The sequence below is a fragment of the Choloepus didactylus genome, chromosome 1, assembly GCF_015220235.1.
Source record: "Choloepus didactylus isolate mChoDid1 chromosome 1, mChoDid1.pri, whole genome shotgun sequence".
NCBI lineage: Eukaryota > Metazoa > Chordata > Mammalia > Pilosa > Megalonychidae > Choloepus > Choloepus didactylus.
The window spans coordinates 90,612,776-90,626,958 of record NC_051307.1 but is presented as its reverse complement, the minus strand read 5'-3'; the positions used below and the strand labels follow the sequence as shown (position 1 = coordinate 90,626,958).

The 14,183-nt window shown below is 47.8% G+C and overlaps 1 protein-coding gene across 5 annotated transcripts in view; it reads left to right on the top strand.

The window, feature by feature from the left end:
• MYLK (myosin light chain kinase) overlaps window positions 1–14,183 on the top strand; it is a 319,613-nt gene that overhangs the window by 254,162 nt on the left and 51,268 nt on the right. For all 5 annotated transcript variants that reach the window (XM_037837064.1, XM_037837074.1, XM_037837055.1 and 2 more), the window contains one exon: window positions 4,525–4,611. In XM_037837064.1, coding sequence (XP_037692992.1) covers window positions 4,525–4,611 — 87 coding nt within the window. The remainder of the gene's footprint in view (window positions 1–4,524; window positions 4,612–14,183) is intronic.

Here is a 14,183-nt window from a genome sequence, read left to right as displayed (position 1 = left end):
GGGGTCAGAGCCCAGGGAACCAACCTTTTGGGGAGACAGAAAAAAAAAATCTGCGTGGAGGACTTGAGCACAGAGCTAGCCCAGGAGTGGAAGGGGAGAGGCATTGTCCATGTAAGGATAAGTTTTCCTCCCCGGTGTGAAGGCCCCCCACTTGCCCACACCTCCATCTTCCTCCCCCACACTTCTTTGGGGCTCAACCAGGCCAGCAAAGAACTCAAGCCCTGGGGCCCAGATCTAGAAATGGAGTTCAATTTCATCACAAAATGATTAAAATAGACAGAAAATACAAGCTGCTCTTGAATTTTTTTTTTTTATTACTATTATTTTTATCCCCTGGGCAGCCGTGTGAGCACAAAGCTGGTTTTGATTAAGCACATGATCCTCCCAGCCCACTCTTGCTGCGGTTCTCACGGAGGTCTCACGCAGCCACCCTGGCTGGGCCCCCCGGTGCAGACGCTTGAGGTGGGCGGGCCCCTGGGGGAGCAGGGGCTCAGGCCCACCCGTGTGGGGCTCCAAGTCTGGGGGTGTGCCTGGTTTGAAAGGGAAACTTGAGCCCCTTCCTCATGGTCAGATGGAAAGATAAGGTACACGGAACTCTCAAAACAGGGCTCAAGAGCATCACAGGGCAGTGTATTCTCACATGCAGCGAAAACCAGCAGCCAAGCTCTGGGAGCATTCAGGTAGGGGCGAGCCTCGGAGGGCTTTCTGAAGGTGGAGAAGTGTAAAACAGATTGGGAAGGAGGAGAGTGGCTAACAGGAGGCTGGAACTAATAGGTGGTTGGTCATTTTTTGTTCTCCAGAGCCCTGTTGTCCGCATTCTCTCCCACAAGCCTCAGAATGCTGTGAGCTAGAGAAAGTAAGTGTCATCCCTTTGTACGCATGTGGAAACAGACACAGGGCAGTTTAAATTATTTGCCATTTGCCCAAGGTCCCAAGATTGCTGGCGACAAAGCCAAAACTAGAAGACTCATCTCTCAGTCTTACTCTGGCGATGCTTGGAAGCAAAACCCAAGGCTTTTGAGGAAAGATGGAATCTCTGTCCCTGTCTCCCTTCTTGCAGGAACCCAGGGAAAATGGGCCTCTCATCCTTTGTTTCCTTGTGCCGTGGTTTACCCATCAGCAAAACAACCCTGATCCTCCTTTTTCAACTCCTTCCTCTCATACTCCAGAACTCTCCAGGAGGAAGGTGGCAAAGAGAGTGCCAAAGCCAAGAAATGCAGAAATATCTGTAATACTCTACCCTCTGCTTCTCCTTCCTTGAAAATGGAGAAAACAAAGAAAGTGTGGACACACTGCTTTTTTCTTTTTGTTTTTCTTTCCTTTTTTTTTTTTTAAATTATAGAAGTTGTAGGTTCACATGTATAAAATACAGATTTCCTGTATACTACCTTGTTATTAACTCCTGCACCAGTGTGGTACATTTGCTACAATTCATGAAAGAACACTTTTATAATTAATTGTACTATTAATGATAGTCCATCATTTACAAGAGGGCTCACTGCGTTGTATAGGTTTATGTTTGCTTACGTTTTTTAAAAATATTCTAGTGACCCATATACGGCCTAAAATTTCCTCTTTTAATTACATTCAAATGTGTCATTCAGTGCTGTTAATTCATTCACAATATTGGTGGGCACGCCTTTTTCAAGATTGTCATTGGTGATTGTCAGAACTGCAGTCACCAGTGTCAATTGTAAGGGAAGGAAGGAAAGGAAGAAGGGAGGCCCCAGGACAAATGGGCCTGTAGACTCACCCCAGTTTATAAACCAGGTTTATAGCACCCAAATGCATCCCAAATATCAAGGGGGAGCCCTGACAAGTTTTTCTGTCTTGTGGAATAGTCCCTGATGGTCCCTGAGACCCTCGCTGTGCCACTCCCCTTCTCACACACAGAGCATGAGGAAAAGAAACCAGGAATTTCAGCCCTACCCTGACTGCACTTTAGAATCATCGGTGGAACTTCTGGAACGTCTTGACACCCAGGTGCCAACCCAGACCAATTAAACCCAGGTATGGGTGGTGAGCTACCTAGGTGCAGGTGCTTCTAATGTGCAGCCAAGGTTGAGAACCAGGGCGCTTAACCAATAAAAAGATACTGAAGACTTTTCGGTAGGTAGGAATGACCATTATCCCTAAGGAGAATACCAAATGTGAGAGAATTAAATCATCTGCTTCTCATGGGACTCTGCTTCTCCCTCCATGTCCCCACTTGGAGCCTGGTGCTCTGGGGTGTTGGAGTGAGGGCACGGGCTCAGCATTCTCAGCTATAAGTGGCAGGTACCCCTGATTCACAATCTGGGGCTCCTATGCTCTTAAAGCAGGTGGCAGGAGAAGGATTACAGGCATCAGGGGAATGGGGCAAGGGGCTGGGTTGTCAAGTGCTGCTTAAAAGACTTCTTCAGCTTGGTTCCATCCCCCCCCATCCCCTGTCAGATACTGCTGGAAGTTCCGCTTAACATCTTTACTTAATCATCCCTGAATTACAAGGGTCTGGCTTTTGGAGGTCCTCATGGAGTGGGGGGAGGGGAGCACCCACAACACATCCCTGGGTGCTCTTGGCAGGACACTGTCTGCCTCTGGGTTGCCCGTGAGCCTGGATGATGCCTGTGGGGGACTCTGTCCCTGGATCACCTGGCTAGTGGAGAGTGGGCAGGCATCAGGTTGTGAAGGGAGCCTGGCTGGTATTTAGGCCTCAGAAACAGTGGTGCCTGGAGGAATTTATATGGGCAGATCCACATTCTGGAGCAGGAAAGGGACCCAAATCCCATATGGAAGGAGAAATAGATCCAGATGGGTGCTTTGAGGGTCCACTGTGGGGATGTGTGTGTCCCCCAGCCCTGCCATTCTGCCTACCCCCAGAGCTCCAGAACCCCAGGAGTCTGTGTTAGTTGCCAGAACCCCCATCTGGGAGGCGGGGACAGTGACATGGTCCTTCCTCAGCCAAGCCACAGGAATGTGGCTGAAGCCTCAGCTGGAAAGTCCCACCCCCTCCTTCCTCCCACTGAGCTTCCTCTCTTCAGGAGCAGGAAAAGGATGGACAGGATGGGGAGTTTAAGGGTGGGGGATCCCTCCCAGCACTGTCCCCAAAGGGTGTTCCTGGGGGGAAGGAAAACCAGTGAAAATATTGGAGCACAGTGCTAGCCATTCAGCCCGCTCCTTATCCAAGTCCCCAGGTGATTTCCCCACAACTTCCTAAAGTCGTCTCCTCGGGCAGGGCCCAGTGAGGGCCTTTTCCACATCCCACCCAGAGTGATGTTTCCTGCTGTCCCGATAAGGGAGGGTTTCCTTTGACATCACCCACACTTCTTTCCATTAACCTGAAAGATGCGTGAGTTGAAGCTTGAGGAATTGTGCACTCACCTTCTCAGCATTTTCTGTTTGACCAGAAGGCAACTGATGAGTGTTTCACTGGGTCTGCTTTGGGGAGGGATAACAGGACCCCCGTTTCAGTTCGCTAGGCTGCCAAAAGTAGATACCATAAAACGGGTTGGCTTTTAACAATGGACATTTATTAGCTTACAAATTTACAGTTTTGAGGCCATGAAAATGTCCAAATCAAAGCGTCATCAAGGAGATGCTTTCTTCCCAAAGACTGGCTGCCAGCAATCCTTGGCTCCTCTGCCACATGGCAAGGCACATGATAATGTCTGCTGGTCTCTCCCTTCTTTTCTGGGTTTCATCGCTTTCAGCTTCTTGCTTCTGTAGCTTTCTCTCTTTCTGTATTCATCTTGTTGATAAAGGACTCCAGCAAGAGTTGATTAAGACCCACCCTGGGCCACACCTTAACTGAAGTAACCTATTCACAAGGTCCTACTTAGATTAGATTTACACCCATAGGAATGGATTATCATTAAGAACATGATTTTCTGGGGTACGTACAGTTTAAAACCACCACACCCCCAAGGTGCAAGGCTCAATCTCTGTCTGAGATGGAGGTCTAGCTGACAGTGCCCATCTGGAGAAGGAAGTCTGAGAAATCAGAGGCTACAAGCCGCCTCCAGGCAGGGAGCCCAAACCCTGTCCACTCCTTCTCTGTTCAAAAGGCCTCTCTCTACACAGAGCTGGCTTTCAGAAATCCAAAATGTTTAGACTGAAGAGTCAAGGCCAATGAAGAAAAAAGATGCGGAAAGGGGAGCAGAGGGGAGACAGCTCTGCCCTACCCTGCCAGCTATCCCAAGTGATGTTATTTCTGGGAACGAGTGCCTGCCGCAGGGAGGAAAGCACTAACTCACTCCTAGGATAGCCTGTCCATCCATCTTGCCAGGGTGACTGTGCTCTCTCAACCTGATTTATAAGACCCAGCAGAGTGGCTCTCCTTCTTTGGTGCTCTTGTGCAGGCCAGTGCCATGGCCACAGGCTCCATCCCGCCTAGCAGTCACTGAGGGCCCTCAGAATGGAATGGGAGAGGAGGGTGGAGACAAACTTGTAACTGTGATTAAGGTGGGATTTTGATTGAGTTGCCCCCTCTGCTCCTTTCGTCACTCAGCTGCCGACTGATGTCTGTTGTTGCCTGTTTTGTTCCAGATGCTCCCACCAATGAGAACACGAAGGCCCCGGAGATGAAATCTCGTCGGCCCAAGAGCACTCTTCCCCCTGTGTTAGGAACAGAGAGTAAGTTATCTTTCAGCTTTACGGTGCAAAAGCAGGGGTAGGGAGCCCTAGGACTGAAGGGTGGCATCAGAGACCCTACTTCCTGGTTGCTCATCTTGACTTAGGTCCTCCAATTCTTGCTCCTGCTGCTGCCCCAAAGTACCCAATGAACCCCTGGTGACTGAGCCAGTGACCTTTTCTCAGCATCTCCCCCCACTCCAACTCTCTCCCCAACCTCGACACAGCCTGGGTGGGGCTGCCCACCTCCTCCTCCCCACGTCTACCCTCACCCTCATTCAGACCCTTTTCACTACCCACCAAGACTCCCGTGAGAGCATCTCCTAATTTCTCCCCAGCTGAATCCATCCACTAGGTAGACCTTTCTGAATTGTACCTCTGATCTTGTCACTCCTGGTTGAAAATATCCAGTGGTCCCCAGGGTGTACCAAATCCCATACAGACTCCTCCCTGGCCCCTGAGCAAACGGCTTGCATGTTACGTCCCTGTTCACACCTACCACACATGTGCACAGCCATTCTGACACGTGGCCTGCCGTCAGCCTCTCTTACTGAGCTCTGTCTCCAGCACCTTTACTCCTATTTTATACTCAAGCCAAGCTGAGCTCCTCAGGTGCACTGAACTTCCCCTATGTGCCTTCCTTAGTGCCTTTGCTCCAGTGCCTTGTCCATGGACTACCTTTCCATCGTCTTCCCCAGGCAAAATCGCACCCAGAAGCCCACCTCATCCCTGAGGTCTTCCCTGATTCAGCTGAAAGTCACTCTCTCCTCCTGTGAACTCCCACAGCACTTGGCACCTCCCTGCTGCCACTGACACTCTCCTTCCCAGGGCCATGATTGTGTGTCAGCGGCTCATCCTCCCTCCTCCATTACAAGTTCCCCACCTGAGCCCAGACTGGCTTATTCATGCCTTTCAGAATGGGTTGTGCAGCCTGGCTCCTAGCTCGCCCTTATTATAGTCTCAGAATCAATTATGGTTGTGGTATAAATAGCCGGCGGAGAGAAGGGGCTTCTCTTATGACCTGGACAGCTATCGCCCACCTTTTGGATCTCTGCTTCCCCCAGGGCTGGTTTACCCATTTGGCACAGGGCCTTGTGACCATAATGCTTTTAAAGGATCACAAAAATGTTCGCATTTCTCTTAAAATTAAAAGAAAAAAGTCAACTTTTAGGTCAAAAGAATTTTTAATTAATTCATAATATTAATATATTCATCTTTATATCAGTGCAGTCATAAAATGATTTTTTTATATGGTTTTCAATGGAGGAAGGAGCCATGGAGGCAAAAGCACCTAGAGCCACTGAAGTCTTACTGCAGCCCTAGCTTCTCCTACTGATTGGGCTTATTTGTGTCAGCAGAAAACTCTGCTTCGAAATCCCCAATTTTAATGGACGGTGTAGAATTGCTTGAACATCCCCAACACTTTCTATGTTTTAAGACAAACAAAAGACAAGACAATCTCTTGATTACTCATACTAGTAGAGAAAAGTAATTGAGCCAATTAATTGATTAATTCAAAGATGCATTGTCTTTTTCCATTATGAGGCATTGTTTTGTCACTTAATTTTTGTTTACTTTTCTTTTCCTTAAGCTACTTATTTACCTTCCTAATGATGTATGTGGGTTCCTTGAACATACACAGGGCAGGCTGTGGGGGAGATACACAGCCTTCAGTATGTCAGGGCAAATTGGAATCAGAATTTTTCATGGATAATTAACCAAAGTGGAGAGCCTCAGATCATCAAGTGTGGGTGTTTAAAAAGTTAGTGGGAACAAGTAAACCATTCTAAGAAAAAACCTAGTAAGAACAGGTTAGTCCTTTACTTCCCAAAAGGATTACCAGGGTCCATGCTGTCTGAGTTATGAGAGGATATGAGCAAATAGGATGGAGGGACCATAGAAGAGCACCGTGATTGTGAATCAGGGTCTGACGTGGTATTCATCTCTCCAGGGGTCAGAAGCAGAAGGCGTGGTGTTTGAGATGGGAGGGGTTAGCAGCCTCCTGTCCTCGGCCCTGGCACATGCATTCCAGTGAGATCCTGAGGGAAGTGACATGGGGTCAGAGGAGAGCTGAGAAGGAGAAAACAAGCGGGAGACAATGAGCAAGCATGGGGAGCTGAGCTCTTTGCCTAGAGGAGAGAAAGCTCAAATTCTAGAGCCCTGGCTCTCAACCGTGGGTGCATATGAGATTCGCCCAGGAAGCTTTTAAAACATTAGCATCCAGGCTGCACCTCAGACTAATTAAATCAGAATATCTGGGGATGCGATACAAGCATCAGTATGTGTTTAAGCCCCCTAGGCCATTCCAGTTTGCAGTCAAGGTAGAAACCAGCTGTTCTAGAGGGAAGTTGGGTGCCTCCTGCAGTGTTGGTCTTGAGAAGCAGAAGGGGTCTTTCTCTCTGCCCTTGTTGGTGTGAAACTGCCTCAGGGCCCCTCTCATGCCAGGGTCCTTAGAATATCTCAGCCGCCCATCTCCACTCTCTAGGAAAGGAGTAAGGCTCTAAGCAATGCAGAAGTTAGAAGCCTCCCTAAAGTGGGAATGGAGAATGGGGTTCAGTCATGGTTACTCCTTAGGTGGGGGGAGGCAGGGTTAGCAGAAAGTGCGTCATCTCTGGAGAAAATAAATTCATGACTCGATTAACTCCCAGGAGACTCTGCTTTTCTGCTGAAGGGGAATTTCACTCTGCTTTTATCTGCATAGAGCTCCATGTTGGCTCTACAGATGTCTTAACCCCAAAACCGTGGGAGCTCTCCATTTACAGTAATATCCACCGTGTATCCCTTTGCCTGTCCATCCACCAAGCCTCTCATCACCCTCAACCTATTGCCCTCTGGGGCACTGAGAGCATTAGCAGGGTGGTCATATGGCCCCTCCACCTGCTTATCCACGTGTACTCGTATCCTTCAGAAACCTGCTGAGCTCCTGGATGCCTGGAGGACTCCACGGAGCTTCCTTCTTGGAGGCTCCTGAGAGGGTGGCCACCCAGAGATAAGAAATGAATGGAGTATTTTTAGGTCTGCACCCCCAGTTCTTTTTTCACTTTGGGGGATAATTTTTATTGTTAATTACACAAGTTGTACATGAATGCATTCTTGTTTAAACAATTTAAATAGTACAGAAATATACCGAGTACAAAATGAAAGTCCTCTTTCATCTACCTTTAGTTCCACTCACCTCCCTAAAATAAGTCACAATTGCTTTTTGCTGTGTATTTACATATACATACATATGCAAATATTTATTGGTTGGATATTCTTTTTCCTCACAGAAATAGAGTCAGGCCATCTATGCATCTGTGCAATTTGCCTTTTCTCTTAGCAGGGCTGCCCCAAGTCTCAGACATCTCTGATCCCAAAAGAAAGCCCAGAGACACCTGTCCTGGGGGAGTCTGGCTGTGTCTGTGTGTTCATTTTTGTCAAGGACATAATCTAACCAGGAAATCCATCTTTCCCGCCAGTGACAGAGGGAAGGCCAAGTGTCAAATAGATTATGGCTAGATCCCTCTCTGTGCCCCACCCTCCGGCTCACACACCCAGTCCTGTCAGGTGTGTCAGGTGTATGAGTGCTCAGCACTGTAGGAAGCCCAGCCACTGCTGAGCACAGAGGAGCAGGTAGGAAAAGCCAAATCGCACCCCCAACCCAGGGGGCAGGGTGAGAGAAAACTGACAAAAGTGCAGGCGCTGGAGGGAGATGGGGGTATTTGGAAAAGATTTGGGGATGAAGGAAGCTCTGGGCCAGGTGAGGAAGGAGGAGAGGAATCTGGTTTGGTTGAAGAGATGGTTAACACTGGGGGCAGGGATCGGGAGAAGAGACTCCTCTGCTGCTGGAATGAATATTGAGAGGGCACCTGGCTCCGGGTCCTCCACTGGTAGTGAGAAACGAGGTGCATCTGGCATCATGTGAGGTTCTCAATCTATGTCACTTCTAGCAAGTCTCACTCAACCTTGCTACAATTAGTTGTTCCTCCCCTATTACAGATGAGCAAAACTGAGCCTTAGAGAAGTTGGTTTTCCTGCCCAGGGTCTCACAGCTAGTAAGGGGCAGAGCTGTGATTCCAACCCTGGTCCACACAGCCTAGGGGTGCCTCCCACTTCCCCCCGACTCCACTAGTGGGACAGCAGGAGGAGGTGGGGACTGGCTGACAGCACTGGCAGAGGTCCAACTGCCATTGGAGCTGGGGGAGAAGGAGAGATGCAGCTGGCATGCTTCACTAGATCTTGACACCTGTCAGGGGCATTGCTACCTGCCTCTTGATGGGACTTGTTTTGATAACTTTATTTTGATATAATTTCAAATTTACAGAAAAGTTATAAAAATAGTATGAGGAACTCTCGTATACCCTTTACGTAGAGTCACCAATTATGTATAATTTGTTCCACTGTTCTGTTATTCTCTATGTTTATTCATTTATAGGTGTGTCTATACCATGTAAGAATACATTGGAGACATCATGCCCTTTACCTCTGATATCTTACTGTGTGTCTCCAAGAACATAACCACAGTTTAATTATTAAAATCAGGGCATTTAACATCAAGCCAAAAATATTATGTAATCTACAGTCTATATTTAACTTTTGGCAGTTGTGCCAATAATGTCCTTAATGGCCACATTTTCTCCCTCTTGATGAGGAGCACTTTACCCTCTCCTCCAGCCCAAGAGCGCATGTCCTCTCCTACTTGTGGAGAGAGAATAGGAGAGCAGTGTCTAGGCCCCAGGGGAGAAGGCATCCAAGACTCTTAGCCCAAGATGAGTGGGGCGTGGGGAAGCAATAAAGCCCTTGTTGTACCTCTGCATACTGGTTCACAGTGACCCGTTCTGGGCAAGGCTCAGGCTCGAGGCAAGGCAAGAAAGCCACTGGACTGGAAGCCAGGAATCCAAGATCTTGCTTCTGTCACTAACTAAATATGTGGCCTTGGTCAAAGCCCTTTGTCACTCTGGACCTCAACTTCCTCATCTGTCAAATAGGGGGTCCTTATCCACCTAACCCCCATGGCCTCTTCCAGCTCTGACATCATGTCATTCAATGGAATGCTTTTGAGTGATCCAGTTCATGTAAGACGTCCTAACTCTCCTTCTCATCATCTGTTGCATGAAGGGTCTGAAGCTGCAGCAAGCCTGGTTTAGGGTACAGAAAAGAAGACTATCCTTGAAGGGAAAGGAGTCCTTTATCACAAGGACCAGGTCTAGGGCATTTCACCTGGAGGGGATCTGAATGGCCTGGGAAGTTCTTGGCGATTTTTCAGGAGGGAAGACATGTGTGCCACCTGTGTGAAAGAAGCCTCAATGGGGCCTAAGAATGGTTTTTAGAAAATAGAGATGAAGCAGCACCAGTTGGATAGCACCCTCGGGGATTCCTTCTGTCAGGCTGTGTTACTGATGCTCTTGTAGAAAAGAGCTCGGTGAGCATCCGTACAGGGGCTTCTACAACTTGAGGGCAGGATCCAGGTCCTGTCCATCCCTGGAACTTCCAAGCCCAGCCAAGTGCCTGGCCCATAAGTAGGCAAATAATAAATATTTGATTTTTCAAATCAATTCATGGGTTCCCATGGTTTCAGAGTCCTTGTCTCCACCACAGTTCTGTGATTTGGGAATTTTGCTGGTGGAACATACCTTTGTAGCCTATGTGTGGCCTTGGCTTGATCTTCATCTCTGATATTGGTAGCCCTGGCTTCCATCACCACAGTGGACCATCCCAGATTACAGTGCTTTAGATATCTTTGCCTTGGCCTCTCTCTATGTCTTTCTCTGAAAACAAAAGTTATCTACATTTGAAAGCATCCTTGATTATCAAAAGCAATGTCCAGTTTTCATGAAGGGTTTCACCAATATCAAATCTTTCTTTTAAACATTTTCTCCAGGTCATGGAGAATGTTTAATCCTGATGGGATTCAGAGAACTGGAAGGAAATGCTGGAGGGATCAGGATTTGGTATAAAGACTTGCCTGGCAGTGAGAGATGTGGGGACCTGGGAGAGATGCTGGGGTGTTTCCATGAATATCTTTGAAAGTTAGCACCAGCTCCCGGTTACTCCCAACCAAGCATGGATCTATGAGGACCTGCCCCCCTATGTCTGGGACCCTGTGACTCCACCTGCTGGGCTGCCTCTTCCAGCTCCTTCCCCAGCTCTCTCTGTGTCTCTCTCGCAGCCAGTTATAGAGCAGGATGGATCCTTCCTAGGGAGTGCCTGGGGGACACAGTCAAGCAGTGCTGGCACCGCTGGCCTGGACATGCTGGGCTTTCTCTTTCAGCACTCATCCTGATATTCTGTGTCCTGGGGGTTTAGGGATGGGTGTTTGTAGTAACAAGGGGAACAGTGTTCTGATATCTTTTTATGTGACAATCTTTGCTATGAGGGGAATGTGAGCAAGAAATTTACCCAGAGATATTAATTCTGGAAAAACAACCAACATTCCTCTGCAAATCTGAAGGACATATTGGAAGAGGTGGGACCAAAAAGGCATATGCCTGGGGGAGGGGATCAGGTCCCCCGGGGCTGTAACCTGTCCCAGCATGGGGCAGTCAGATTCACCCTTCCATCTCCAGGACTCCCACTGCCCTCCCGCTGCTCTGATCCTGCCCATGGGTGGGTGCTCGCTCCACACTTCACCCAGCCTGAATCCCCAGCAGGAGCCTTTGGCATAAAGTTAATGCTGATTTGGGGAATTGGGAAGGATTTGTTGTCTATTTTAAGTTAAGTACCTAAAAAAGGAAATGTCCCCAGAGAGGCGGGGACCTAGGGCCCTCCCTGTATCCGAGCCTGTTAATACTAATTCCCCAGTTCTCCCTTTGATTCCTATGATCTCTGAACCCTCTGATCTGTGAGACCTGCCTTCAGGCTCTGTAAGCATCCCCAAATGTTTGCTGCCTGTCTCTGCCTTGCTGATTTACGGGTGTCAGGGGAAAGTGGCACTCGTGTGCCTTCAGATGGAGCAGTCTGGAAACCTCTGTGGAGTACTGACCTCCTCTCTCCAAGAGCAGAAAGAGGTTTGCCAGGCCAGGACTAAGGCTAAGGCTCAGCCAGGCTGGGGCAGAAGAAAAAATCAGCCACCCAGACGATTAGGGGACTGGCCTCCTCAGCTTTCCAGGACTCTTCCAAATTTGACTCTTTGATTCATAATGTTTTAATGCACTGCTTCATTTCTTCCAGCCTCAGTCTCCTATCTTAGAGAGGAAGCCTGGGAGGTGACAGCAGGAGTCTTCTCCTTTTATATGGAAAGTTGCACAAGGATTCAAGTCCCACGGCTGTATCTCTCAGCATCAGAGCCCAGGCATGGAGTGGAGTGTTTCTTGGGAATTCCAATGTTAATAAAGATTCTGAGGGGTTCCACTCATTTTTTAAGAGTTGTTTATCAGGCATGTGCTGGTATTGTGCTAGGCATTGGGGATACAGAGGAATGAGGTGGGCACTGTTCCTGACCTCTGGATACTTACCATGATGTATGAGTTGAGGAAAGAGGTTTTGCAATTGCAATGCCCTGTGGTGAATGCTGCAATAGAACCACCTAGAAGGGGCATTAAACCCAGCCTGGCAGCAGAAATGCGTGAGCTGAGACCTTTGTGAAGAATGTGCAAGAGTCAGCCACAGAAAGAGGGACCAGCAGATGCAAAGAGCTGGAGGCAAGAGCCTGGTATAGCAGAAACGGAAAGACATTCAATGTATAGCATAGAGCAGTGCTACCCAAAATGTGATGCCTGGACCTGTAGCATCAGCATCACCTGGAAGCACAAGAATCTGTATTTTTAACAAGTTTTCCAGGTGATCATAATGCACGTGAAAATTTGAGAATCACTAATATTGAGTATTAGGAGCAAGGATGAAGATGTTCCCCAAGAAGGAGCTTCGAGAAAGAGGGCTAGAGATGAAAGCTGGAGACAAATCTGTAAGGCCCTTGTAAGACATGTTTGGACTTGATCCTAAGTAGCAGTGGGCAGCCGGTAGAGAAGTTTAAGCAATGGAGTGACATCAGTTTGCATTTGAGAAAGATGGGTGGATGGATTAGAGGTGGGGCTAGAAGCCAGAGGCCTAGGAGGGAGGTGGTACAATTTGGACTAGAATGGTGATGACAGGGATGTGGAAAAGTAGCAGACTGAGGAGGTATTTAGTAGGTGGAATTAAGAGATGTTAGTAATGGGTTATGGGCAGGGAGGGGTCTTGGGAGAAACGAGGACAAGGAGCAACTCTGGGGAGAAGATCCTGGATTTGGTTTTGCACACGTTGGGCATCTAGTACCTGCTTGATATCTCCAAGGAACTGAAGAAGTTGGATGCACAGTTGTGAGTTCAGGAGAGAGATGTGGGCTGAGGGAAATTCGAGAGTGATCAAAAAGAGGAATAAAGAGAGGGACTGTAAGAGCAACAGTGAGTAGAGTACCATGGGGGTGTGAGAAGTTTGGGAGCAGTACTGTGCCAGGAGGGGTTTGCCCCCCAGGGCTGACCAACTGGGGGAGGTGACCGAGTCCTCCTCAGAGGAGCAAGTGGAGGTAGGGTGTTCTGGCTCCTTGCCTGACCCTGTCACAGGATTTGCAAAGATGGTTGGACTTTTTTTTTTAATTTCTAAAATATTCCTCTTTGACATTGGCTGGTGCAGAAAGTTTTGGGGTGTTGGTTAAGGAGATGAGAGAGAAAAGGCTAGCAGGAATAAACAGATAATAAGAAAGGTGAACCCATAGGAGAGGAAATTCATTAGAGTTTGGGCATCGGGACCAGCAAGAAAGTTGCCTCTATGGAAGACCAGAATACTCAAGGCGCAACATGACAGACCTCATGTAGGTATAAAGCTGAACTGAGGAAGAATGTGCCACACTACATAGTTGACGGAAAGCACAAGGAAGTCCTCTGGGGATCTGTTCCTTTGGGGGAGAGGTGTGAATGGGGAGGACTGGTACTAGAGCAGGTGCTATGCGCTGCTATACTTCCTTTATGACTGCTGAATTTTTCACAATAGATTTTTTTTGTTCCTCACACATTTTTTAAATGAGGAAACTGAAGCTCCAAGAGGTAAAACAACATGCTTTAAGTCACATAACTTAGTGAGGGACAGTGCAGTTTTTGACCCCTCATGCAGCCCCAGACACTGGGGCAGTTATGCAAAGGGACAGAGAAAGATTTTGCAGTCTAGATTTGGGGAAGGAGCAGAGCATCAGCTGGAGTGAAGCAAAAACAGGAAAAAAGCCATCTTATGCTGAAAGTCAGGAGTCATAGGTCCTATTTCTAGCTCAGCCACATCTGGCTTTTTGAACCCTGCGAGTCACCCGACTGTGAATCCATCTCCTTTTCACAGAATGGAAACAGTGTGAGGCATCCTGCTTGTGTTTGGTTGGTGTAAGAACCAAATGAGAAAAAAGGTGATGGGACCGGGTTTTAAAATCAGGTGACTGCTTTCCCAGGAACACAATTAATGTATGTAAGCCCAGAACACAATTAGAAGATTTCAGCAGATGGTCATATAAAATATGTATAGAATAGGATATGAAACCTTGTTAACATTTAAAATTGTTTCCACTGACAGGAACTAAACCAGTTTCAAATGCTAACCAAATTAAAGAGCAGAAGCTCCAATGTCAGAACAAACTT